General features: G+C 47.2%; 1 protein-coding gene across 3 annotated transcripts in view; it reads left to right on the forward strand.

Annotated features, from left to right (window-relative positions):
• The first annotated feature begins 5,933 nt into the window (after positions 1-5,933).
• Positions 5,934-26,311, forward strand: part of CHKA (choline kinase alpha) — a 61,218-nt gene continuing 40,840 nt past the window's right edge. For 2 of the 3 annotated variants that reach the window (XM_045893135.3, XM_045893136.3), the window contains exon 1: positions 5,934-6,443. In XM_045893135.3, the coding sequence (XP_045749091.1) occupies positions 6,118-6,443 (326 nt within the window). In that variant the 5' untranslated portion in view covers positions 5,934-6,117. Of the gene's footprint in view, positions 6,444-6,503; positions 6,723-26,311 lie in introns of those variants that run through there. The other variant, XM_064576077.1, reaches the window with a different exon arrangement.

Genomic DNA, 26,311 nt, shown 5'->3' on the forward strand with positions numbered 1-26,311 from the left:
TTCTACCCTTAATGCTATCGTCAGGATCCCTGCAAAATAAGGGATGGTGGGAGGGCCTGTCCCATCCACCAGACACGTGGGCATTCAAGTCACCTGCTTTCTTTAAACCCGCTGGGCCCTACACCCTGCCTGTGGCCTTAGCTCACTAAGGCTGGGTATATGGTAGAAGGCTACCAAGTAAGACCACGCTTGGGCTCAGAGACCCCCAGGAAGCTGCTAGGCCTGCCTAGTCTCTAGCTAGCGGACAGAGCATCCTGAGGTAGGACCAAATCCAGGCATGCAGCTCCTTATTACACTGCTGGCAGGGGCTGAAACCCAATCGTGAGCATGTAGGATTTCAGCCTGTTGGCCTCTGAGTACTCACATCAATATTTTAAGGCTCAGAAATGAAGTAGGGGAGCCTGGTCCTGGGTGCAGCCTGGGAGGGGGTGGTGAGCCCAGCCAGGACTCTGCTTCTCTAGCCCTCTAGGGAACCCCCACTACGCTAAGCCTCTAGCGCTTCCTGGGCCGAAGGTGTGTGTGTGTGTGTTTTTAAAGATTTATTTATTTATTTGACAGAGAGAGACACAGTGAGAGAGGGAACACAAGCAGGGGGAGTGGGAGAGGGAGAAGCAGGCTTCCTGCTGAGCAGGGAGCACAACACGGGGTTCGATCCCAGGACCCTGGGATCATGACCTGAGCAGAAGGCAGACACTTAACGACTGAGCCACCCAGGTGCTCCCCGAAGGTGCTTTTGATGCAAGGCTCCCTTGCATTCACAGGAAGTCCTGGGTGGGTCCCCTCCATTTCAGAGGAGGCAGACTCAGAAAGCCCTTCCTTTGAATAAGCTTTGTACTTGGAGTTGGTGGCAGGGCTGTGGCCCATGGGACCTGGTCTGCCCAGTGGCCCTGAGGGTTCCCCCACCTAGTCCCTCAGGCCAGACCAGAGGAATCAGTCTGCAGGAATGCCACGGACTGGACAGAGACACCCCCTCCCCAATTGCTCCTACGGCCCATCACCCACACCCTCTGTGTCTGCTCTCAGAATTCAGCATCAACCAGAGCTTTTGGAAAATATTTCCTTATGTCCCAGAAGAAAGTTTTTGTAGTTGGAACCCCCTCTCCCCAGCCCCAGTACCTGCCAGAGCACATTCCTCTTTAAGCCTTGGCCACTTGTGCCCAAATGTGGACATTTTGATCAGAGAATGTACCTTCCATCCCCAAATGAATTCTTTTCTTTTTTTTTTTTTTTTAAAGATTTTATTTATTTATTTGAGACAGAGAGAATGAGAGACAGAGAGCATGAGAGGGAGGAGGGTCAGAGGGAGAAGCAGACTCCCCGCCGAGCAGGGAGCCCGACGCGGGACTCGATCCCGGGACTCCAGGATCATGACCCGAGCTGAAGGCAGTCACTTAACCAACTGAGCCACCCAGGCGCCCCCAAAATGAATTATTTCCTGACATGACATTGTCTTTCTGGGCTGATTGGCTCCAAGTGTGTACATTATTCACTACGCAACGCCGGCCACCGGCGGAGATGCTGGGCCACGGAGTAACCACACGGCCCCTCCTGCTCGCTGTGCGCTCCACATGTGTCCTCTCATTCAGCCCTCACAGCACCTCTGTGCCTCGGGGCTTATCCAGCATGCTTCCTTTTCCCCCGTGCTTCACCTCATCGAGCTTTGCAGACACTGCATTTTGTAGCAGATGGAAGATTTGTGGCAACCCTCTGTCGAGCAAGCCCATCGGGGCCATTTTTCCCAACAGCATTTGCCCCCTTCATCTCTCTGTGTCACATTTTAATAATTCTTGCCATAGTTCAAATTTTTAACAATCATTATTGTATTTGTTATGGTGATCTGTGATGACAACTCATTGAAAGCTCAGATGAGGGTTAGCATTTATTAGCAAATGCTAATCTTTTTTAAAGATTTATTTATTTGACACAAAGAGAGAGAGCATAAGCAGAGGGAGCAGCAGAGGGAGAGGGAGAAGCAGACTCCCTGCTGAGCAGGGAGCCTGACTTGGGGCTCGATCCCAGGAGCCTGGGATCATGACCTGAGCCGAAGGCAGAGGCTTAACTTACCAAGCCACCCGGGCGCCCCAATAAAGTACTTTTTAATAAAGATTTTTTTTTTTATTTTTAAGTAATCTCTATACCCCACGTGGGGCTCAAACTCATAGCCCTGAGATCAAGAGTCACATGCTCTACCAGCCAGGTGCCCTGCAATAAAGTATTTTTAAATTAAGGTATATACATGGTGTTTTGTGTGTGTGTGTTTTAAGACATGCTATTATAGGGCGCCTGGGTGGCTCAGTTGGTTAAGCGACTGCCTTCAGCTCAGGTCATGATCCTGGAGTCCCGGGATCGAGTCCCACATCGGGCTCCCTGCTCAGCAGGGAGTCTGCTTCTCCCTCTGACCCTCTTCCCTCTCGTGCTCTCTGTCTCTCATTCTCTCTCTCGCAAATAAATGAATAAAATGTTAAAAAAAAAAAAAAAAGACATGCTATTATACACTTAATGAACTATGGTGTAGTGGAAACATAACTTTTATCTGCACTGGGAAACCAAAACATTAATTTGCCTGACTTTATTGTGATATTTGCTTTATTGTGGTGGTCTGGAACTGATCCTGTAATATCTCTGAGGTATGCCTGTCATCCCCATTTTACAGCTGAGGAAACTGAGGCTCAGTTCAAAGACATACGGTTAGTAAGCGCTGAGCCAGAACTTCATGCAGTCAGCAAATATTTGAGTGTCCACAAACATCAGGGCCTGCCAGTCACATGGGTACAGAGTGATATTCAAGGTCCCAGCTCTCCTGGAAGTTCCATGTGTTGAGCAGATGGACAATGCACAATAAACAAACAGGGATGAGGGGAGAGGGACTGGGTGGCAGTGGGGTGGACAGTGTTGCTTTTCTAGATTGGAATCAGAGCCAGGCAGAGCTGTTTCCTCAATATCCAGTGCTGATAAATATGTGGAAAATGACCCTTCCTACCACCTTCAACCTGGTCGTATTTTTTTATTTTATTTTATTTTTTTTATTTATTTGACAGAGAGAGACACAGAGTGAGAGAGGGAACACAAGCAGGGGGAGTGGGAGAGGGAGAAGCAGGCTTCCCGCGGAGCAGGGAGCCCGATGCGGGGCTTGATCCCAGGACCCTGAGATCATGACCTGAGCCGAAGGCAGACGCTTAACCGACTGAGCCACCCAGGTGCCCCTAACCTGGTCATGTTTAACTCCTGTCTGATACACCAATATGTGGGTCCAACATCTTTTCTTTTTTTTTGAGTAAACTCTACGCCCAGTGTGGGGCCTGAACTCAGACCCCAAGATCAAGAGGCACAAGCCCTACGGACTGAGCCAGCCAGACACCCCATGGGCCCAACATCTTCTATAGCTTGGCCTAGGTGCTGGACGAATATTATTTCCAGCTTTCTCCAATTACAGATGGTGAGGCAGTGTTCAGTATGATGCATGGGGCTTTTTGCTTTGGATGACTTCTTGGGAGAAAGTTTTGGGAATGAAGTTGCCAGCTCAAGGGTCATAGGCATATTTACCACTCTGGGTTTCTCCTTGTGGATAGTGAGGTCTGGCACTTTTCCTGAGCACCTACTGCATGCTAGGGCCCATCTTCATTATACATCCTCACAGATTACTCTGGAAAGTGGACTGCCTGAGAAATGCCTTCTCAACCTTTCAAAGCCTTGCTCAAACACCCCCTGGTGAGTCTTCCCCTACTTCTATGACAGAATTAGTCTTTTTTTTTTTTTTAAGATTATATTTATTTATTTGACAGAGAGAGAAATAGCGAGAGCAGGAACACAAGCAGGGGGAGTGGGAGAGGGAGAAGCAGGCCTCCCGTGGAGCAGGGAGCCCGATGTGGGGCTCGATCCCAGAACCCTGGGATCGTGACCTGAGCCAAAGGCAGACGCTTAATGACTGAGCCACCCAGGTACCCCAGAATTAGTCTTTTTTCATGTAAAACCTAACCTATTATTTTAGCATCACGACATGCCAAGCTTCCTCAGTCTCTGCCCTGGGGGCTTTGTCCCCCCCACTAATGGTGAGCCCTGAGCGGCCAAGCCAAGGATGAGCTAATGAGAGCTACATTCAGGACTTAGTTTGACTGTAGGGGAGGGAAGTTTTCTATCCTCTTGGAAGTCATACTCTTCACACAAAGGAGCCAGGACACCTGCCCTTGCCTCTCATCTTAGCCAAGGGACCTCAGCTGAGGTTTGCAGCCTCTGCAGGACTCAGTCTTCACATCTATAAATGGAAGCAGTAATACATAAAACTTTCCCAACACCTTTAATAAGGCATCCTTTTCCTCCCACAGGGAACTGCCATCCCATAAAGGTGCCTGTGGGTTCCAACAGCCCAAACCAGCAGATGCCAGTTATTTCAAAATACAGAGACCCAACTCTTACTCCTAGTGACTTTTTCTCCCCGACAGGTTTCTGGCATTCCTGAGATTACTAGGCGGCTGCCAGGGGACAGTGGGACAAAAAGTCTGTCACCTGGGCAGGCCGTGGACATGGCCTCACCTCCTTACCAGTGTTATTTTTAGACAAAGTCCTTGGCTACCTTATCTAAATGGCCTGACTGGAGACCTTGACGTCTCAGCTTTTCAAACATCCAACGGGACGCCCACCTCGCCTTCCTCCTAAACGCCTGGGCTGGTCCAGTACAGGCCCCACCTACAGCTGTCTGGTCAAAAGGCCCCTTTCATTATAACGCTTTTGTTCAATAAGACCATTTTTTCCCTCGGAGCAAGTTCGGCCAAGTACACACTGTCTAAAAAGAGATTTTTTTGCTGTGGGCAGACTGAAATCCCACACAGAAGCCATTTTCTGTAATCCAGGCGCTTAATTTTCTAAGCAGCCTGGGAAACCTCTTGTTCCAGCTCATGTCCCATAAAACAGGATCTGTAATTTTTATACTTATCTGTAACCCACTTCCAGAAAGGATCGGGACGGCGGGGTCAAAGAGGAGTGAGGGACACCAGACTGTGTGGCCAACGGGAGCAGCGCCCTCGTCCCCCTCCGCGGGCAAAGGTGGGTTAGTCACGGTCACGGGGCTGCCTCCTGCGCGGGGGCGGGTGGGGCGCGCCCACAAAGCCAGCAGCCCCGTGTCATTCACCTTTGGACAGAATTCCGCGCGGCTGTCGCAGCCCCGCCACGGGATGCAGCCCCGCCCGCCCGGAGCCTCTAGGCCCCGGCGTCCTCAGCACCAAGGACAGGGAAACTGAGGCTGCCGGGGGCCTTGGGGGGCGGGGTCACCTGTGCTGCCTCGAACCAATCGCCTCTGCCCTCTTTCGGACCTTGGTTTCTGACTCGGGGATAGTAACTCCTCCGGCTCTGGGTTGGACGGAGCGTGGTCGCGCCTCGCGAGGAGCTGAGCCGCCGCGGGGAAAGGTTATAAAAATACAGCCACGGAGCTGCAGGGGAGGTGCCCTGGCCCAAGGTCATGCGGAAAGAGAAGCCAGCTTCCAGGCATCAGCTTCCTGCCTGCCCCCTGCCAGGCCCCGGCCTCTGATGTCCTGGGGCCCCCGGGGGTCCTGGCGAGCTTTCGGCTCGCAGAGCCAAGCCCTAGATCCTCGAGGCTCGGAGGCCGGCCTCGCCCGGCCCCCGCAACGCTCTAGGGGCGCCCCCGGGCCTCGCTCGCCGCACTCCGACCCCGCGACCCCCGGCGCCGGCTCGACGCCCCGCCCCCCGCGCCGGCCCCGCCCCCCGCGCCGGCAGCGCCCGGGGCGGGGGGCGGCGCCGCAGCCAATAAGGAGGTGGCGTGGCGAGGGCGGCGGCGGTTGTGACGCGCCGGGCCGGCGGGCGGCGGCCAATCGGCGGCGAGCTCGAGGGCGGGCTGTGACGCGAGCGGCGCTCCTCGTGCGGCGGCGGTATAGGAGCGAGCGCCGCGGCGAGCAGGGACAGGCGAGCGCCGCCGCCGCCGCCGCCCGCCGCCCGCTCCCTCCGCGCCGCCGCCCCGCGTCCGCCCGGCGCGCCGCCAGCCGCCGCGCCCGCTCCCGGCCGGCCCGTCAGCGAGCCGGCGAGCCGCCTCCGCGCCCGGCCTCCGTGAGGGGGGCGCCCGGCCGGACTCTGAGCCTCCCTGGCGCGCGCTGCGGCCGCCCGCCCGGCATGAAGACCAAGTTCTGCAACGGAGGCGAGGCGGAGCCCTCGCCGCTCGGGCTGCTGCTGAGCTGCGGCGGCGGCAGCGCGGCCCCGGCGCCCGGCGTGGGGCAGCAGCGCGACGCCGCCAGCGACCGCGAGCCCAAGCCGCCGGGCGGCCCGCAGCCGCCGCTCGCGCTGCCGCCGCCGCCGCCGCCGCTGCCGCTGCCCCCGCCGCCGGCAGGCGAGCAGCCCGAGCCCCGGACGCGGCGCAGGGCCTATCTGTGGTGCAAGGAGTTCCTGCCCGGTGCCTGGCGGGGCCTTCGCGAGGACCAGTTCCACATCAGTGTCATCAGGTCGGTGGCGGCCCCCGCGGGGGTGGGCGCGCGGGGCAGAAGCGGGGAGCCGCTACCCGGTCGGGTGACGCTGGCCGGGCGGGGCGGGGCCTGCGGACCCTGCGGGGGGCTGAAGCCCCCTTTCCCCGAGCCGCGTGAAATCCCGGCGGGATTGCGCGGCCCTGGCCCCGCGGCCTCACAGGACCTTCCAGAAGACAGGCTGTTGAAAAAAATACACGTACACCGGTTTCATGGGACAACAGGTCTCCTGTAGGCAGAACAATGCCGTTGAATCACAAAGTGCGTTTTGTCCAGAAGCTTAAAGATTTGTCTGGGAAACCCCTTTGCGGTTTTAGGGCCTTGAATGCGGAGGGCTGGCCTGATTGGCCTTGAAAAAAGTCACCTGATAAGTTTGCTTCTAGTTCCTCGAGTCCATGGTTTGCTTTTCTCCCCGCGCTGAAAGAGTCATTTGTTAGTGTCCAAGGGGTGACGTTTGCTCATCCTGGCCAGCACTGTTCAGTCATAGGGGTGTATTAGTGGCCAGAGTTTAGGAGGTGTCGTTCCAAAAATTACGACCAAGGGAGAAAGATTCCCCCCCTTTTTTAAGCTAAAAATATTTAGTCGTAAATTTAAATGACAAAAAATGTATGTGTATGTGTATTCAGACTGAACAGGGAAAGACTCCCTTGATTTCTTTCTTTTTTTTTTTTTTTAAAGATTTTATTTATTTATTTGAGAGAGAGAGACACAGTGAGAGAGAGAGAGCATGAAAGGGGGGAGGGTCGGAGGGAGCAGCAGACTCCCTGCCGAGCAGGGAGCCCGATGCGGGACTCGATCCAGGGACTCCAGGATCATGACCTGAGCCGAAGGCAGTCGCCCAACCGACTGAGCCACCCAGGTGCCCAAGACTCCCTTGATTTCTGTTGCCGTTCTGCTCCCACGAGATAACTATTTAACAGTTAGTGTTCTTTTATACAGACCTTTAAAAATGCGTTTCTTTCTCGCAGCTTTTCTTTTAACTGGTTGACCAGGTTGAGTGTCATATCTAGAAACTGGCTGGCTGCCACTGATAATCCCCAAATCCAATTGTAGTCATTTGATCGCTTTTCCGTGCCCAGTCTTTTCAAGCAGACCTGCAAATGCAGCAGAATAACCGAGCTTCACTTCCTTGTTGTCCTCTGGCCTCTCTTACGGATTTGCTTATGAGCAGTGAGAGGCAAAAGATAAGAATCAAAAACAGAGGTTTTAGATAATCTCGCAATTGCCTGAGGTTTTTTTTTTTTTCATGAATCTCTCCAAAACTATCACACTTAGTTAGCCCCGAAGATCCTCAGTGAAAAGGGTGATAGAGCTCATCCTAGGCCGTGTCATCAGTCTGTAAAATGAAAAACCTAGAGGGGCTGGAGGTCAGTGGCTGTTTGCTGAACTAGGAGGTCTCTGTACCCCCCTCCTGCTCCAGTGCTCTTGCCTGTTGCCTGTGAAGACGTTTGGACACCCCGGGATTCAGCCTTAAGACATTTTTTTGTGGCACCTTTTGGGGAAGTGTCAATGGTCAGTTAAACCTGTGTTTTGCTCAAAACTCATTTTAAGAGCGTTGAGGATGTGTTTTGTTTCTTTTCTCCAAGAATTCAGAGTCTTAGAAATGGTCTTGAAAGCTTTCCTTTGGTTTGGAGGACCTTTTAAAACAATGTATGGTATACACTGCCTCTTAGTTCTGTTTTCTGGAATAGAATGTGGTTATGGAATCCATTTAATAGGGAGAAAAGAGGTGATTTAGGACATGGGAAGGGGGTGATGCCTAGCTTTTAAAAAGGCAAAAGAGGGGGACGCCTGGGTTGCTCAGTCGGTTAAGCGTCTGCCTTCGGCTCAGGTCATGATCCCAGGGTCCTGGGATCGAGTCCCGCATCAGGCTCCCTGCTCCGTGGGGAGCCTGCTTCTCCCTCTGCCTCTGTCTCTTTCTCTGTCTTTCATGAATTAAATAAATAAATAAATAAATAAATAAATAAATAAATAAATAGCAAAAGAGGCAGTTCAGAGTAGGGAATGGGGTTTCCCTTGGTTGAAATCTAGTGAGTTGCCTTTCCTGTGACTCCGACTATTAGATGTTACTGACACTTCACCATCTTTCAGCTTTTGGCTGAGTGCTGGTCCATCCCCAGCGGTTTGTCAGACCTCACCACCTCAACTCAGTCCATCTAGTCTGTCCACATTTCACCCTTTTGCTCCTTCCCACCCTGGGATATGCTCTTGCTGCTTTCTGTCTTTGAGTTGGTAACAGCAGCTGGCCAGAGTCCCGGGACCACTGCCACCTTTGCCCTCCCCCAGAAGCCCCTCCTCTGCCTGCAGCGGCAGCTGAGACCTGGTGACCTGCTTTTGCATCCACACCTACTGTCTGTTCTCTGTGCTGTTTCTGAGGCCAGGAGTCCAGGTCCGCGTCCTTGCTTAGACACCGTAACAGGAGGTGCCCATGGATGTCCTTGCACTTTGGGTTCCCTCCTCTAAATCATTCTTTGTCCTGTTGCCAAGTATTCTCAAATAGTTTTACTCTTTGTTTTAAAGTTTACGTGGCTTCTTGTAGCTGGAGAATAAAATCCGGACTTATTTGCCTGCTTTAAACTTGGGCCCCAGCCTCCCTAGAGTGGTTCCTTTTTGTTGCTATTGTTTAAAAATCGCTCCCCCCTCCCCCCCACCAGCAGTGAGGAGCAGTGGGCTCCTTACACTGGACCCTGTATTTCCTGAATGAGCTTTGTGCTTTTAGTCTCTAGGCCTTTCTTTGCTCTTAAACTCTGCTTGGCAGCCTGGTGTCTGCTTTTAAACTTCCTCCTTCAAGACCTAACTTAGAAACAATTAATTCCTTCTTTATTTATGTCTTTTCCATAGCACTTCATATACATAGACACCTTCACAGCAACAACAGCTGCCGCATTTGTGTGTTTATTCTTTGCCTCTTCTGTTAGATTGAATTCCTAGAGGGCATTTCCTGTTCATCTCAGATCTCCAGCAATGGAATAGTGCCTGACTTGTGGTAGGCACTAGATTTTAGCTTAAATTGATCTCTTCACTATCCTCCTACTGTGATGACAGTGGTCTTTCTAATCAGACTGTTGTTTGCCTGAGTCCCGCTAGCTAGGAGTGGTATAGGGAAAGATAAAAATTATGGTGACATTGAGGCGCCTGGGTGACTCCTCGGTTAAGCACCCAGCTCTTGATTTTGGCTCAGGTCATGATCTCAGGGTCGTGAGAATGAGCCCCACATGGGGCTCTGCGCTGGGTGTGGACTCTGCTTAAGATCCCCCCTCCCTGCCACACTCACTGTCTCTCTCAAAAAAAAAAAAAAAAAAAATTACTGTCCATGCCCAGCCGTCACAGCTGATCACTAGCTTCTGTCCAGGCCCATCAAATCAAGGGTTTGTTATTATCATTCTTGTTGCTGATTGGTAAAAGTCACAATCAGTTGTGAAGTGAAATTGCAAATCTTTGCAAGATTTCATGAAGTCTGGTGGAAGAAATGTTTGAGAGCTGTTAAAGTTTCACACATATCTGTTGACACATTACAACCCACAGACCCACTAACAGTTGGAAATTGATGAGGAAGGTGATACCTTGAGCTCTCCCAAGTAGAATCATTTAGATATCAAAAAACCAAGAGAAGTCATTGAAAAGACTGGCGAAGTCCTTAAATATATTTGCACAATGACGCAGTAAAAGTCAAATAGGGAGTGAGTTGTGGTTTATGATGTCATCATTAAGTTTTTTGTTAGAATTATGCCAAAATTCCCTACTTAATTTCCTTTCTATGTATACAGTTGCATTTATAACCTAAATTATATGTAACGTCTAGTTTCATTTTTCAAGATAGAGTTTCATTTACATTTTGTTTTTACTATTTACTGTGAAAATTTGGTCCCTTAAATGACTTTACTTTTTTATTTTGTTTATTTATTTGAGAGAGAGAAAGAGAGATAGTGAGAGAGAACACAAGCATGGGGTAGAGGGAGAAGCAGGCTCCCCGCTGAGCCAGGAGCCCGATGTGGGGCTCAATCCCAGAACCCTGGGATCATAACCTGAGCTGAAGGCAGATGCTTAACTGACTGAGCCACCCAGGTGCCTCCCCCTTTTTTTAAGATTTTATTTATTTATTTGAGAGAGGGAGTGAGAGCATTAACGGTGGGGAGGGGCAGAGGGAGAGGGAGAAGCAGACTCCCCGCTGAGCAGACAGGGCTTGGTCCCAGGATCCTGGGATCATGACCTGAGCCGAAGGCAGATGCTTAACCGACTGAGCCACCCAGGTGCCCCAAGTGGCCTTACTTTTTTAAAAAAATTAATAGGGCGCCTGGGTGGCTCAGTCGGTTAAGCATCTGCCTTCGGCTCAGGTCATGATCCCAGGGTCCTGGGATCAAGCCCCACATTGGGCTCCCTGCTCAGCGGGGAGCCCGCTTCTCCCTCTCCCTCTGCCTGCCACTCCCCCTGCTTGTTCTCTCTCTCTGTCAAATAAATAAATAAAAATCTTAAAAAAAATTAATGAACTTGGGGCACCTGGCTGGCTCAGTCGGTGGAGTATGTGACTCTTGATCTCAGGGTCTTGAGTTCGAACTCCATGTTAGTCATAGAGCTTACTTAAAAAAAATTAATAAACTTAATTTTTTAAGAGCAGTTTTAGGTTCACAGCCAAATTGAGCAGAAAGTACAGAGAGTTCCCATATACCCCATCCCCCCCAACACACACACCAGAGTGGTACATTGGTGAACCTACACTAACATCATTATCACTCAAAGTCCCTAATTTACACTAAGGTTCACTCTCAGTGTTGTACATTCAGTGGGTTTGGACAAATGTATGTCACGTATCTACTATTGTAGCATCCTGCAGAGTAGCTTCACTGCCCTAAAGGTCCTCTGTCCTCTGTCTCTCTTCCCAACCCCTTTTCTCAAATGTCCTATGATTGGAAGCATAAAGTATGTAGTCTTTTCAGATTGGTGTCTTTCCTTAACAGTATGCATTTAAGTCTCCTTCATATCTTTTCATGGCTTACCATATCATGATCATATATTTCATTTTAGTACTGAGTAATATTTCATTGTTCAGATGGACCACAGTTTATCCATTTACCTACTGAAGGACATCTTGGTTGCTTCCAAGCAATTATGAATAAAGCTCCTGTCAATATCCATGTGCAGCTTTTTGTGTGGATGTAAGTTTTCAACTCTGAGTAAATATGAAAGTGTGCAGTTGCTGGATTGTATGGTAAGAGCATGGTTTTTTTTTTTAAGATTTTATTTATTTATTTGACAAAGAGAGACAGTGAGAGCAGGAACACAAGCAGGGGAAGTGGGAGAGGGAGAAGCAGGCTTCCCGCTGAGCAGGAGCCCGATGCGGGGCTCGATCCCAGGACCCTGGGATCATGACCTGAGCCGAAGGCAGATGCCCAACGACTGAGCCACCCAGGCGCCGGGTAAGAGCATGTTTTGTTCTGTAAGAAACAGTCTGTCTTCCAGAGTGGTTGCGCCATCTTGCGTTTCTGCCCACAGTGAGAGAGTTCACGGTGCTCTACATCCTTGCCAGCATTTGGTGCCAGCATTCTAGATTTTGGCCACTCTGGTAGGTGTGCACTGGTATCTCATTTTAATTTGTGATTCCCTGATGACATATGTGGAGAATCGTTTTATATGCTTACATGCCTTCTGTATATCTTCTTTGGTAAGGCGTGTGTTTAGATCTTTTGTCCATTTTTTAAATCAAGTTCTGTTTTCTTATTGTTGAGTTTTAAGAGTTCTTTGTATGTTTTAAGAGTTCTTTGTATCTTTTGGCTAATAGTCCTTTACCCAGTGTGTCTTTTGCAGATATTTTCTTCCAGTTTGTGGCTGTCACCTTATTTTCTTGAATAGTGTCTTTGCGGAGAAGTTTTAAATTTTAATGAATTCCAGCTTATCAATCATTTCTTTCATGGATTGTGCCTTTGGTGTTGTATCTGAAATGTAATGGCCATAAGCAAGGTCGTTTAGATGATTTCCTGTTATAGTCTGGTTTGTAATTTTGCATTTTACATTTAGGTCTAGGATCCATTTTATGTTAATTTTTGTGAAGGATGTAAGGTCTGTTTCTAGATTTCTTTCTTTTTTAAAAGTAGGCTCCATGCCCAGCGTGAAGCCCAACACAGGGCTTAAACTCACAACCCTGAGATCAAGACCTGAGCTGCAATCCAAAGTCAGACACTTAACCGACAGGGCCACCCTGACACCCCTAGATTTCAGTTTTTAACTGTGAATGTCTAGTCAGTCCAACTCCATTTGTTGACTGTCCCTTCTCTATTGAATTGCCCTTGCTCTTGGTCAAGATCAGTGGACTGTATTTATGTGGATCTATTTCTGGGCTCTGCACTCTGTTCCATCGATCTGTTTGCCCATTTTTTTTTTTTTTTAAGACTTTATTTATTTATTTGACAGAGACACAGTGACAGAGAGAGGAGTGGGAGAGGGAGAAGCAGGCTTCCCGTGGAGCAGGGAGCCCGACACGGGGCTCGATCCCAGGACCCTAGGATCATGACCTGAGCCAAAGGTAGACACTTAACGACTGAGCCACCCAAGTGCCCCCCCCCTTTTTTTAAGATTTCATTTATTTATTTGACAGAGAGAGCACAAGCAGGGGGTGTGGCAGGGAGAGGGAGAAGCAGGCTCCATGCTGAGCCAGGGGGAGCCCGAAGTGGGACTTGATTCCAGGACCTCGGGATCATGACCTGAGCCAAAGGCAGTCGCTTAACCAACTGAGACATCCAGGTGTCCTTGTTTGCCCATTCTTTTTGCAATGCCACACTGTCCTGATTACTGTAGCTTTGTAGTAAGTCTTGAAGTCACGTAGTGTCAGTCCTCTGACTTTGTTCTTCTTTAATACTGAGTTGGCTATTCTGGGTGTTTTGCCTCTCCATGTAAACTCCAGAGTCAGTTTGTCAGTATTGATAAAACAACTTGCTGGGATTTTGATTGGGATTATATTGGATCTATACATCAAATAGGGAGGAACTAGCATCTTGGCAATATACTGAGTCTTCCTATCCGTGGACATGGAATATCTCTCCATTTTATTTAGTTATTCTTTGATATCTTTCATAAGAGTTTTGTATTTTTCCTCCTATAGATCTTGTACATATTTTGTTACATTTATACCTAAATGTTTCATTTTTTGGTTGCTGATGTACATGGTAATGTGTTTTTAATTTTAATTTCTACTTGTTCATTGCTGGTATATGGGAAAGTGAAAGTGATTGACTTTTTTTTTTTTTTTTTTTTAAGAGAGGGTGGGGAGGGTCAGACGGAGAGGGAGAGAGAAATGTTAAGCAGACTCCATGCCCAGCGTGGAGCCCAGTGCAGGACTTAATCTCACAACCCAGAGATCATGACCTGAGTCAAAATCAAGAGTCAGACTCAATTGACTGAGCCACGGTGCCCCAGTGATTGACTTTTATATGTTAACACTTTTTTTTTAAGATTTTATTTATTTATTTGAGAGAGAAAGAATGAGAGAGAGAGAGAGAGCGTAAGAGGGGAGAGCATGAGAGGGGAGAGCTTCAGAGGGAGAAGCAGACTCCCTGCTGAAGAGGGAGCCTGATGCGGGACTTGATCCCAGGACTCCAGAATCATGACCTGAGCCAAAGGCAGTCGCTTAACCAACTGAGCCACCCAGGTGCCCCTATATGTTAACTTTATTTTTTATTATTTTTATTTTTATTTTTTCAAAGATTTTATTTATTTGACAGAGAGAGACACAGCAAGAGAGGGAACGCAAGCAAGGGTAGTGGGAGAGGGAGAAGCAGCTTCCCGCTGAGCAGGGAGCCCGATGCAGGGCTCGATCCCAGGACCCTGGGATCATGACCTGAGCCGAAGGCAGACGCTTAATGACTGAGCCACCCAGGTGTCCCTATATGTTAACTTTTATATGACTTTTGTATCCTGTAACCTTGCTGTAATTCTTATTGGTTCCAGGATTTTATTCTCAGTCTAGTCTCTTGGCTTGTCCAGCTACTGATGCTCATGTTCTCCTTCCGGATTTTTCCCTGCAGCAGATCCCTCCACTATCTCACCATCCTCTATCAGCTGGCGGAGAATCTTGTCCTGCCCTTGGACAGCCCTTGTCTTTAGCTTTTCATTAGTCTATTTGCATCTACAATGAGATTGTACTCTCCATGTCTTTTATACTGAATGTATGTATGTAAGCAGGCTCTACACCCAATGTGGGGCTTGAACTCACAGCCCTGAGATCAAGAGTTGCATGATTGGGGTGTCTGGGTGGCTCAGTTCGTTAAATGTCTGACTCTTGATTTTAGCTCAGGTCATGATCTTGGGGTCATGGTATCAAGCCCCGCATTGGGTTCCGCGCTCAGTGTGGGGTCTGCTTGGGATTCTCTCCCTCTGGCCCTTCCCTCATGCATGTGTGTGCTCGCTCTCTAAAGTAAAAATGAATAAATAAAATCTTAAAAAAAAAAAAAAAGAGTTGCATTCTCTACCAAGTGAGCCTGCCAGGTGCCCCTCCATGTCTTTCATTACTTATTTACACATCTCACTGTGGCCAGGAGTGTTTTCTGTTGAGTAGCCCAGGGACTTACGATGGCCTGGGAGGCCTGTATGAGCTAGGGCATGTGGAGCGCTGTGTGGGGAAAGTGCAGCAGCCCTGACTCTGAAAGATGGGTGAGAGAGCAGGCAGAGGAATGCTACCTTCCAAGGATGCTCCGAATAGTGACTTGAGATCGGTATTTTAGGAACCCTTTCTGATGGATGCTTGGTAATGCCTGGACACCATTTTGGTCGTCACGACTGGGTGGTGGCGGTGGTCTTGGCATCCAGTGGGGAGGGAAGGGCTACTGCTAACCATCCTACAGTACAAAGGACAGCCCGTCCTCTTCCTCCAACAATGAATTCTCGGGCGCCACGGGTCAGCAGTGCTGAGCTGGAGCAGCCCTTGGAATAGAGGACTAAAGACAGCTTTCGTCTTCCATCCGTCTGGCACGTTCTTACCGATGAACTTTTGCTTTACACCTGCTGCTGAGGAGCAGCTGACATGACCTCATGTGGTTGTCACAAACCCCATTATTAGGTGCTACTGCATTATTTGATGGTGAGAAAACAGGCTTAAAAGGCATCGACTAAGTTGCCCGAGGCCACACAAGCTGCCTGTGGGAGCCGGCGTTCGCCAAGGTCAAAAGCTCTTCCCTTGACGCCGCCTCCAGGCTTGGGGTTAAGGCACCTGTCCCTGAGCACCACGCGCTGATGGCTGTCCTTTCACTGGCGTTGCTCTTTCCCCCACCCGGGCCACGGTGGTTTCAGGCTGAGCTTTAGATGGCTGAAAGGCACTCCGCAACAGTCCGCCCCCCATTCCGCGTGTGCTCCAATCTCATTGGCTGCTCCGCTGTGTCACTGCTCTGCGTCCACGCGTCCAGTCCTGGACTGTGGGTCGTTTTCCTGCTGAGACAGGGGTTACGTCCGAAGTTTTTTCCCCTCGTAATTTGGCTTTGAGAAAAAGTGAAAGTTGGAGGGGGGAGTGCAGGCTGCAAGCCCGGGGAGACTGAGTCCTGTGCGTGCTGGACTTGATGCATGTAACACGTGGACCGTTTGCAGAGGCGTCAGTGGTTCTCTGTTTTTCAGCAAAACACAGTTGGCTAGTTGCAGACCAGATAACCTCCCATCTTAATTTAGCAGACGAAAATTTTTGTTAAAAGATTTCTCCGGAACAGGCAGGCTCTCGGGTTTATCCTTCTCTGAGCATTGAGCTGATGCACCTAGATATGGATCCTTTTCCAAATGATTAAAAATATATAGATGTTTTATTGGATGAATGGATAAGCAAAATGTCACTTTTTTTTTTTTTAAGATTTTATTTATTTATTCGTAAGAGACAGAGATGGAGAGAGGCAGAGGGAGAAGCAGGCTCCCAAGGAGCAGGGATCCCGATGCGGGACTCGATCCCAGGACCCTGGGATCACGACCTGAGCCGAAGGCAGACGCTCAACCATCTGAGCCACCCAGGCGCCTGCAGAATGTCACTTTTCAAAAAAAATTTTATTTTATTATGTTAATCACCATACAGTACATCATTAGTTTTAGATGTAGTGTTCCATGATTCATTGTTTGCGTATAACACCCAGTGCTCCATGCAGTACATGCCCTCCTTAATACCAATCACCGGGTGAACCCATCCCACCACCCCACTCCCCAATATGTCACATTTACATGGACTATTATTTAACCTTAAAAGAGGAGATTCTGACACCAGCCACAGCATGGATGAACCTTGAGGACTAATGCTAAGTGAAATAATTGCAAGTCACAAAAGGACGTATCTGTATGATTTGACCTCTGTGAGATCTCTAGTGCGGTCAGATTCATAGAGACAAAGTAGAGTGGCCAGGGGCTGGGGGAGGGGAGAGTGGAGAGTTAGTGCTTAATGGGCACGGTTTCAGTTTTGCAAGATAAAAAGAGTTCTGGAGATGGATGGTGGTGATGGTTGCAAAAACAGTGTGAATGTACTTGATGCCATTGAACTGTACTCTTAAAAATGGTTAAGATGGTAGGGGTGCCTGGGTGGCTCAGTGGATTACTGTCTGCCTTCAGCTCAGGTCATGATCCTAGGGTCCAGCATTACTCTCCTTCCTCAGAGGGGAGTCTGCTTCTCCCTCTGCCGCTTATGCTTGTGCTCTCTCTCTGTCGAATAAGTAGGTAAAATCTTTAAAAAGAAATGGTTACGATGGTAAATTGTATGTTGTGTGTATTTCACCACAATTTAAAAACTGGAAAAAAATAGGAATGCCTGGCTGGCTTAGTCAGTGGAACATGGGAATCTTGATCTTGGGGTTCTGAGTTTGAGCCCCACATTGGGTGTACAGATTACTGGGAAAAAAAAAACTTAAAAAAATGGCTGTTGAAAAATTGGAAAAAATATATATATACACGTAGATGTTTGACATTAGGAATGTCCTATTGCAAGACTTTGGGCATTCCACTAAATTGTATCACTATAGCATGGATTTTTCCTGCTTAGAATGCTGTGGAATAAAATAGATATTAAATAACCTCTTTGAGACCTGTTAAGTCACAAAAAAGGATGGAAGCCATTTTTAAAACAATTTAAAAATGTGTTATAAAATAAAAGCTGTATTATACAGTAAACCCTATCTAGCAAAGTAACTGTACTCCAGACTTTTAAAAAATACGTTTTCTGTAGGATAAATACTTGAAAACATTGAAGCCCCTCGAGGTGCAAATGCAGAGACTAGCTCAGAAGCTCTCTCCTGTGTGTTTGCTTATAACGTGTAGTTAAAACTTGTTCTTCAGCCAAATCACCAACTACTTCTTAACCAGAAACCGAGTACTCGAATGTCAGGAGGTGACATTCACTAGTGCCCAAGATCTATATTGTGTACTCCAGCCTCCTGATGCTGACATGTTGAGGCAGGTCACATCTACTGGACTATTCAGCTTTCTTCCTGGGGCTAGAAGGTTTTGATGATCTCGTCGACTCCAATTTGGCTTCATTTTACACATGGAGTGTATTTACAAGCTATGTGAACTTCTCAGAGCAACCAGAATTGAATGACAGTTTTCATGGCCAACAGCTGATGGTAGTATTCAATGTTTTCGGTAAGGTGGGTGGAAAGTCTGGAAGGTCTGTGAAGTGGCCGTTGTTTCCTCTGTATGTGCTCTGGAACCAAGAGGACAGCTCGCTCCTGCAGCTTTATGGCTGGAGAAGGAGTGAGGAGTATACGGGCAGTGCTGTGCTGTCCCACCTGACAGGCTGGGCGGTAGGAAGCCAAGGTGTGTAGCCGGGTAGCTTTTCCAACTTCGCTTCCTCTCTTTCTGGTTGGGTCACTTCAAATGACTTGTTATGGGTGTTGCAACGGGGAGCGCTTCTGCCACCTCTGGCCTTCCAGGTGAAGTACAGCTGTGCCTTAAATGGTGACTGACCCGCCTCTGAAGTTAGGGCATTGTCTCATTTGCCCCGCAGTGGGGAAATGCCCTTTTTCCTTCTCCCTCCTTGAAAATCTCCACATTGCTCCACATAATGGGTAAGAAACATTTTGGCTGTTTTAAAGGCTAGATCAGGAAATGCAAGGCTGAAAAGGAGGTCTGGGCATAATAGTCCTGAAAAGTATCCGGAATATTATCTGTTATGTGACTTGAGGGAGGAAATTTGCAGTAAAAGCTCAATTAACTGGGGCCCAACTTACTGAAAATTTTCCTTCTTCTTCTTTTTTTTTTTAACCACTCCCTTTTCCATAAAATCAAGTAAAGGTTTAGATTTGTGCTTACCAAACTAGAATACCCATACCCAAGCCACAGTACAATCTTATAAATCTGCCCAGAAAGTTAATTGTATTAACAGATTCAGAGAGTAGTTTGTGTTTATTAAAACAGAAAACTGGTATATTATGGAGTAGAAGAGAAAACACTGCCTGGATAGATATATGAAATTTTGAGTTTAGATTTTCGACAAGAATATTTTATTTGGTAATCTTTAATTATCTTGTAGTTAGGATGATACTTCATAGCTACTTGATGATTAACCAGGAAATTCAATCAAGTGGGCTAACTCCCTCCCTGAGCATTCCTTTTATTTGTGAAGTGATTACAGAAGACAGTTGGAAAAAACAAAGGTTATTTTTGTTCATTTTGTTAAAAAAAATTTTTTTTAAAGGTCATTTATTTATTTATTTGTGAGAGAGAATGAGAGACAGAGAGCACGAGAGGGAGGAGGGTCAGAGGGAGAAGCAGACTCCCCGCTGAGCAGGGAGCCCAGCCTGATGCTGGACTCGATCCCGGGACTCCAGGATCATGACCTGAGCTGAAGGCAGTCGCTTAACCGACTGAGCCACCCAGGCGCCCTTGTTTAAAATTTTTTTGAGGGGCGACCTCAGGGTCGTGAGATTGAACCCTGCGTCAGGCTCCATGCTCAGCGTGGAGTCTGCTTGAGATTCTCCTCTACCTCTGCCCCTCCTTGCTTGTGCTCTCTCTTTCTTTCTCTCTAAAATAAATCTTGAAAGGAAGAAAGGAAGAGAAAGCAAGCAAGCCAGGCAGACATACATCCTGTCATCGTCCAGGCCCAGGTGACACTTGTGTGCATTGAGGGCAGGGTCACGTGGAGGGAGCTAAGGATCCTCCAGGTGTCTCTGACCTTTACAGGGAACCCATGTGACTAATGAGAACTGCAGACAGATATGGTGTATGAGTTGCCCTTTGTCCATTTGTGGATTGTGAATAAAGAAGCTTAGGATTCAGTAAGGTGTGTGTATTATCAGTGGGCAGACAATTCATGCCTGAAGTTATGGTCGTACTTTGACTACTTTCTCCTGCCCATGTGCTATTGAAAATGCCATCTCTTCTGAGTTTTCCTGATTCTCTTCATTTTCCTGCCTTTGCATTTGGCCTGTCGGCTCAGTGGTGGAATTTAGGATGCTGCATTAAGGAGCACTGGGCAGGGGCGCCTGGGTGGCTCAGTCGTTAAGCGTCTGAACCTTTGGCTCAGGTCATGATCCCCGGGTCCTGGGATTGAGCCCTGTGTCGGACTCCCTGCTCAGTGGGGCGTCTGCTTCTCCCTCTCCCTCTGCCCCTGCTAATGCTCTCTCTCTTGCTCACGCGCTCGCTCTCAAATAAATAAATAAAATCTTAAGGAAATAAAAAAGAGCATCGTGGAAGCCCCTCTGTGCAGAGATGGTTGTAGCTAATAAAGCAGAAGTTAAAGACTTTGAAAAGCCAAGAGAGTGTGAACAGCATGGAAATGAGTCTATAGGAGGAGGGCAAAGGGCAAGAGAGATGGGTGTTAGCAAACCTCCCCTCTCCGGACTTTATTCTGGAATGTTTCTCTTGATGGTTTTTACAATGCCTTGGGTGCCAAGACTGTGGAACCCTGGCAATGAGAGGGTGGGAGGAGAAGAGGGGGTGGGTTTTGTGTGTGAGAACCTTCTCTTACTGGCCTCAAACTTGAAGGGAGGAAGGAAAAGTGACAAAAAGATATGTGGGAAGGAAAAAAAAGAAGTACCTGGTCAGAACCTGAGGAAAGGACCCGTGGTAGCAGAGGTGGGGGAGAAGCCGCGTCTAAATGGAGTAAGAAAAGGTTTGCGAAGCTGGGAACTCAGTGCAGCTGTGGAGAGGTTTCCTGAAACTGGGTAACTTTTCTCATTCCAAAGCTCTTAGTAATGTTTCTTTTTCCAGATCCTAAAATCAGAGGAGTCTTTTTTGTGGGCTTGATGGCTCTTCGGATCTAGCAGCTCCCCTGGAAGTGTTTGGTGGTTGGGAGCAGATTTTAATCAAATGATGATCGCCATGGATAAGACACAGAAGTTTATTATTAAGAGGATGGTTTATATAAATCAATGAATGTTCAATCTACAGTTAACTAAGGCAAAGTGGTTATCACTGGTTCAAAAAAGAAAAAAGAACAGCTTTATTGAGATACCATAAAGTTCACCCTTTTAAATTCAGTTCAGTGATTTTTAGTATTTTTATAGGGTTCTACAATAATCACCACTGTCTTTCTAGAACATTTTCATCACCTTGGAAATCAATCCTTTACCATTAGCAGTCTCTCCCCATGCTCCCCTCCTTAGCTCCTGACAACCACTAATCCACCTGATATCTTCTGAACATTTCATGTAGAAAGAATCATACAATATGTGTGGACTTTTATGACCATTTTCTTTCACTTAGTATGTTTCCAAGGTTTATTCATGTCATAGCACATATGGTACTTTGTTCCTTTTTATGGTTGGATAATATTCCATCGCAGGAGGGCGCCTGGGTGGCTCAGTGGTTAAGCGTCTGCCTTCGGCTCAGGTCATGATCCCAGCGTCCTGGGATCGAGTCCCACATCGGGCTCCCTGCTCAGCGGGAGGCCTGCTTCTCCCTCTCCCACTCCTCCTGCTTGTATTCCTGCTCTCGCTGTCTCTCTCTGTCAAATAAATAAATAAAATCTTTAAAAAAAAAAAATATTCCATTGCAGGATATACCACGATTTGTTCAACAGTTGATGAACATTTGAGCTTTTCCATTTTTTGGCTATTATGGACATTTGTGTACAGTTTTTTGTGAGGACATGTTTTCAGTTCTCTTGGGTATATGTGTAGGAGTGGAATTGCTGGGTCATGTGGTAACTTGATGTTTAACCTTCTGAAGATGTCACAGATCTTTTGAAGCCTCTGTCAAAGATAATCTCCGTGGACCCCAGCAAATATCCCCCATTATGATTGAGAAGATACTGGACAAGGTTGTCATTGCTTTGACCCACTGTGATCTTTATCAGCACCATGTTTTCCTTGCTACCAGTGATCTTGGTTTTATACAGACTCTACATTGCCCGCTGATATTTTTTTAAGATTTATTTATTTATTTTGGAGGGAGGGGCAGAGGCAGAGGGAGAGGGAGAGAGAATCCTCAAGCAGACTCCCTGCTGAGCCTGGAGCCCTATGTGGGGCTTGATCCCAGGACCCTGAGATCATGACCTGAAGCTGAAATCCAGAGTCAGCTGCTCAACTGACTGAGCCATCCAGGCGCCCCTTGCCAACTGATTTTTTGAGAAGAGTTCATTATATGCTGTTGATTGTGTATTAGATGCCATAAAGTTTTTATGTGAAATAAGCTCTTTATTAAAAATTAGAAATATTGAGGGGTGCTCAATCGGTTGAGTGTCTGACTTATGATTTCGGCTCAGGTTGTGATCTCATGGGTCTTGAGATTGAGCCACTTGGCGGGAGTCTGCTTGGGATTCTCTCTCTCCCTCTCCCTCTGTGCCCCGCCCCCCACTCATGAGCACATGTGAGCACTCGTTCTGTCTCTCTCTCTCAAATAAATAAATTTTTTTTAAAGATTTTATTTATTAGAGAGAGAGAGCATGAGAGGGGGAGGGTCAGAGGGAGAAGCAGACTCCCCGCTGAGCAGGGAGCCCGATGCGGGACTCGATCCCGGGACTCCAGGATCATGACCTGAGCCGAAGGCAGTCGCTTAACCAACGGAGCCACCCAGGCGCTCCTCAAATAAATAAAAATTTTTAAGATTTATTTATTTGAGAGAGAGTGCAGAGTGAGAGAGAGATCACAAGCAGGGGGGTGGGAGGCAGAGGGAAAGGGAGAAGCAGGCTCCCCGCTGAGCAGGGAGCCCAATGTGGGGCTCAATCCCAGGACCCTGGGATCATGACCTGAGCTAAAGGCAGATGTTTAATTGACTGAGCCATCCAGGCATCCCTAAAATTTTTTTTAAAAATTACATTTATAAAGTAGTAAAGAATAAAAAAAGTAAAATAGCTTTATCAAATTGGAACATTCTGCTAAATTGGCCTCAGATTCCCTTCCTTTGCCCAGAGATAATCACCATTCTGAATTGGTATTAAAATTCTATTTGTTTCATTCTGAAATAAAATCTTTTATGATCTGTGTATTTGGTTTAAGTGGTTTAAGTGCTGAAACATTTTTTTGTGATAGGTGTACGTCGAATGGAATAGCTGACATATAAGAATTATAATCTTGTATGTTTGGGGACATTGTGGTTCGTACTTGACCATATGGAACCTGTTGTCCGTTAGGCTTCTATTTGAGGAAGTCCTTGCACCTTAAGAAGGCACGATTGCTGGGACGCCTGGGTGGCTCAGTCGTTAAGCGTCTGCCTTCGGCTCAGGTCGTGATCTCGGGGTCCTGGGATCGAGCCTCACATCGGGCTCCCTGCTTGGTGGGAAGCCTGCTTCTCCCTCTCCCACTCCCCCTCCTGTGTTCCCTCTCTAGCTGTCTCTCTCTCTGTGTCAAATAAATAAATAAATCTTTAACGACAACACCAAAAAGAAGGCACGATTGCTGTGTCTTGCCATAAGGAACTTTGAAGAGGAAGTAGCGTCAAATACCAGTTCTCAGTGTTGTATGGAGAGGTTTTTGTTTTGAAATGATTTTGTGGAATTTCCCAAGGTTCTTTTTAATAATGTTGATCAGTATGTTGCCTACTGTGACACCGTATCTTTGACGTATTTCTGGGTCAACTAAAATTTTAGATTATCTTCTATTTTACGTTTTCCAGTTTGATCTTCTCTTCTTGTTGTTTAGTGCAATTAATTGTATGACTTTATGAGGAGGTTAATGGATTGACATTTATCAATTTTGAAGTAACCTAGCATGGAGTCACTGATGCATGTCACCAAGAAGTCTTTTTTTTAAGAATTACTTATTTGAGAGGGAGGGAGAGAGCGCGCATGAGCAGGGGGAGGGGCAAAGGGAGAAGCAGAGTCCCTGCTGAGCAGGGAGCTGATGCAGTGCGGAGCTCATCCCACCACCCTGGGGTCATGACCTGAGCCAAAGGCAGACGCTTAACCAACTGAGCCACCCGAGGTCCAACCCCCAAGAAGTCAGTTAAATAAAGCTAACTCTTAGCATGTTTTATTATGTATTTTAATAAATTTATTTTTTCTGTATTGATGTACCTATAAATATTTCCAATGCAACAAATTTTTTTTTTTAAAGATTTTATTTATTTATTTGAGACAGAGAGAATGAGAGAGAGAGAGCACATGAGAGGGGGGAGGGTCAGAGGCAGAAGCAGGCTCCCTGCCGAGCAGGGAGCCCGATGCGGGACTCGATCCAGACACTCGATCCAGGGACTCCAGGATCATGACCTGAGCCGAAGGCAGTCGCTTAACCAACTGAGCCACCCAGGCGCCCTCCAATGCAACAGTTTTTTAACTTAAAAATATTTCATGGCCTTTGTTAATAACTTCATGTATATTGTAGACTTAAAAAAATTTTAGTTATCTTCACTAGCAATTTGATGTTTTTTATTTATTAATTTTTAAAGATTTATTCATTTTAGAGGGAGAATGTGTGTGCACGAGCTGGGGGAGGGGCAGAGGGGGAGAGAGAGAGAGAGGGAAGGCAGACTCCCTGCTGAGCAGGGAGCCTGACACAGGGCTCCATCCCACGTCCCCAAGACCACAACCCAAGCTGAAACCAAGAGTCAAATGCCCAACTGACTGACCCACCCGGGTGCCCTGCAGTTGATGTTTTTAAAAATTATATTTTGATCTCTCAGGTTTTTGTTGTTAAATAAGTCAGTCAAGAATATGAGACAGGGGCACTTGGATGGCTCAGTTGGTTAAATGTCTGCTTCTTGGTTTTAGCTCAGGTCATGATCTCAGGGTTGTGAAATCAAGCCCCGCGTCCGGCTCCTCACTCAGCGGGGAGTCTGAGATTCCCTCTTCCTCTGCCCCCCCACCTGCATTCTCTCTGTCTCTCTCTCAAATACATAAATCTTAAAAAAATAAAATAAAAGAATATGAGAGGGGAGTTCTGATGTGCTGACAGGCAAGGAGTGAGTGGTGTGGCTTTGTTTGTAGGACACTTTGGCAATGGGTAGCAAGAGTTTAAAAATGTTAGTGCCCTTTGACCCAGAAAAACCAACGTAACTAAAGCGTCTCATCAGATTGTGCATAAAGATTGATGTACCGGGTGTCCATACTGTAGAGTTACGGATAGAAGTAGAAAGTTATGGAAAAGCCCACTGTCTCCAGCAGTGGGCCATTGGCTAAACCATGCTTAGCCTTTAAGATGAAATTGTGTGTATGATTAAAAATTGTGTTTTTAATGCTGAATTGATGGAAAATGCGTGTAATATAAATGGAAAAGGAACGTGAGTAGTACATTCAGTATGATCCCAATTTTAATAACAAGAAAGAAGTAGGAAAAGAGGAGCTTGGGAAAATAACAACTAAAAAACCCAGAATGTTAGGGGCGCCTGGCTGGCTCAGTTTGTAGAGCATGTACCTCTTGATCTCAGGGTTATGAGTTCAAGCCCCACCTTGGGCGTGGAGCCTATTTAAAAAAAGAAACAAAACCGCCCAGAATGTTCAAAAGTGGTTATGTTTGGATGATAGAATTTGAGTAACTTGTTATATTTTTTTATTTTGGGGGGTCTTTAAGATCCATATTAACATGATTTTTTGGAACATGGATTCTAAAATCTGAAAGGCAAACAATTTACTACACATTAAAAGCAGCTTACTTTAGTTGCTCCAGTAAAACTGATATAACTTAGCTGAGTCCTTAAAAGCACACCCAGGTCACCTGAGTTCTTTATTGCTTGTGAATATGAACACGAATATGACAAAAGCAGCAAAGTGCTCCTCGGGGCTGCTGTGTTGTGTGGCTTTGTTTTCACTAAAACGACTTTCTTCGGCATGGAAACCCGTTAGCCCTAGTTCTTCAGCTTGGGGGTTGTTCTTTGCTTTGTTATTGCATGGTTTTTCCTCTGGGTATCCAGAGAAATGGAAAGGATTATCTTGATATCTAATTAACGATTTGTGTGCGCGAAGCTCTTTTTTGTGCTGGTGAGCCCACTGGCTCTGTACTGGAGGTCTGAGCGGGCTGGTGAGTGCCCGCCACGGGCTGCTGACCTGTGTTCGATGTGAAATACATGTGTTTGTTTCATTTTATTTGATATTGTGCTTCCTGGAGTATCTCGTGTCTCCTCAGCTCCACTAGGACATGTATGTTTCTTAAAAAGCTGTTCTGCTGCTTGTTTGAAATCCTTGGGAGTTCCTGGGGTTTTACTTGGGAGGGTATCTTGACAAACTGTGTGGTAAACTGGGCCCTTGTAGTTGTGCTTCCATGTCTGGGGTGTATCTTCCCAACGTATCTTCTTATTCTCAGTCATGTTGTTTGGCTCATTGGTAACTGGCGTTTTTCTAGGTGGTTTCTCACAGCTTGGGTCATCCAGGATAATGACCTTGTTTCATTTATCTTGCTTGTCACTAAAAAATAACCGGCGGTTTACTTCCTCCCACTACAGCCTATTGAGCAACAGGGGCTACGGATAATTCAAGAGATGAAGGGTTTCCAGGTTGTGAGCTGGTTTCTGGCCGAGCTGGCCCGCCTGCCTTC

This window comes from Mirounga angustirostris, unplaced genomic scaffold (genome assembly GCF_029215605.1).
Source record: "Mirounga angustirostris isolate CCGP_5_RB_7025 unplaced genomic scaffold, mMirAng1.0.hap1 SCAF_13, whole genome shotgun sequence".
Classification (NCBI taxonomy): domain Eukaryota; kingdom Metazoa; phylum Chordata; class Mammalia; order Carnivora; family Phocidae; genus Mirounga; species Mirounga angustirostris.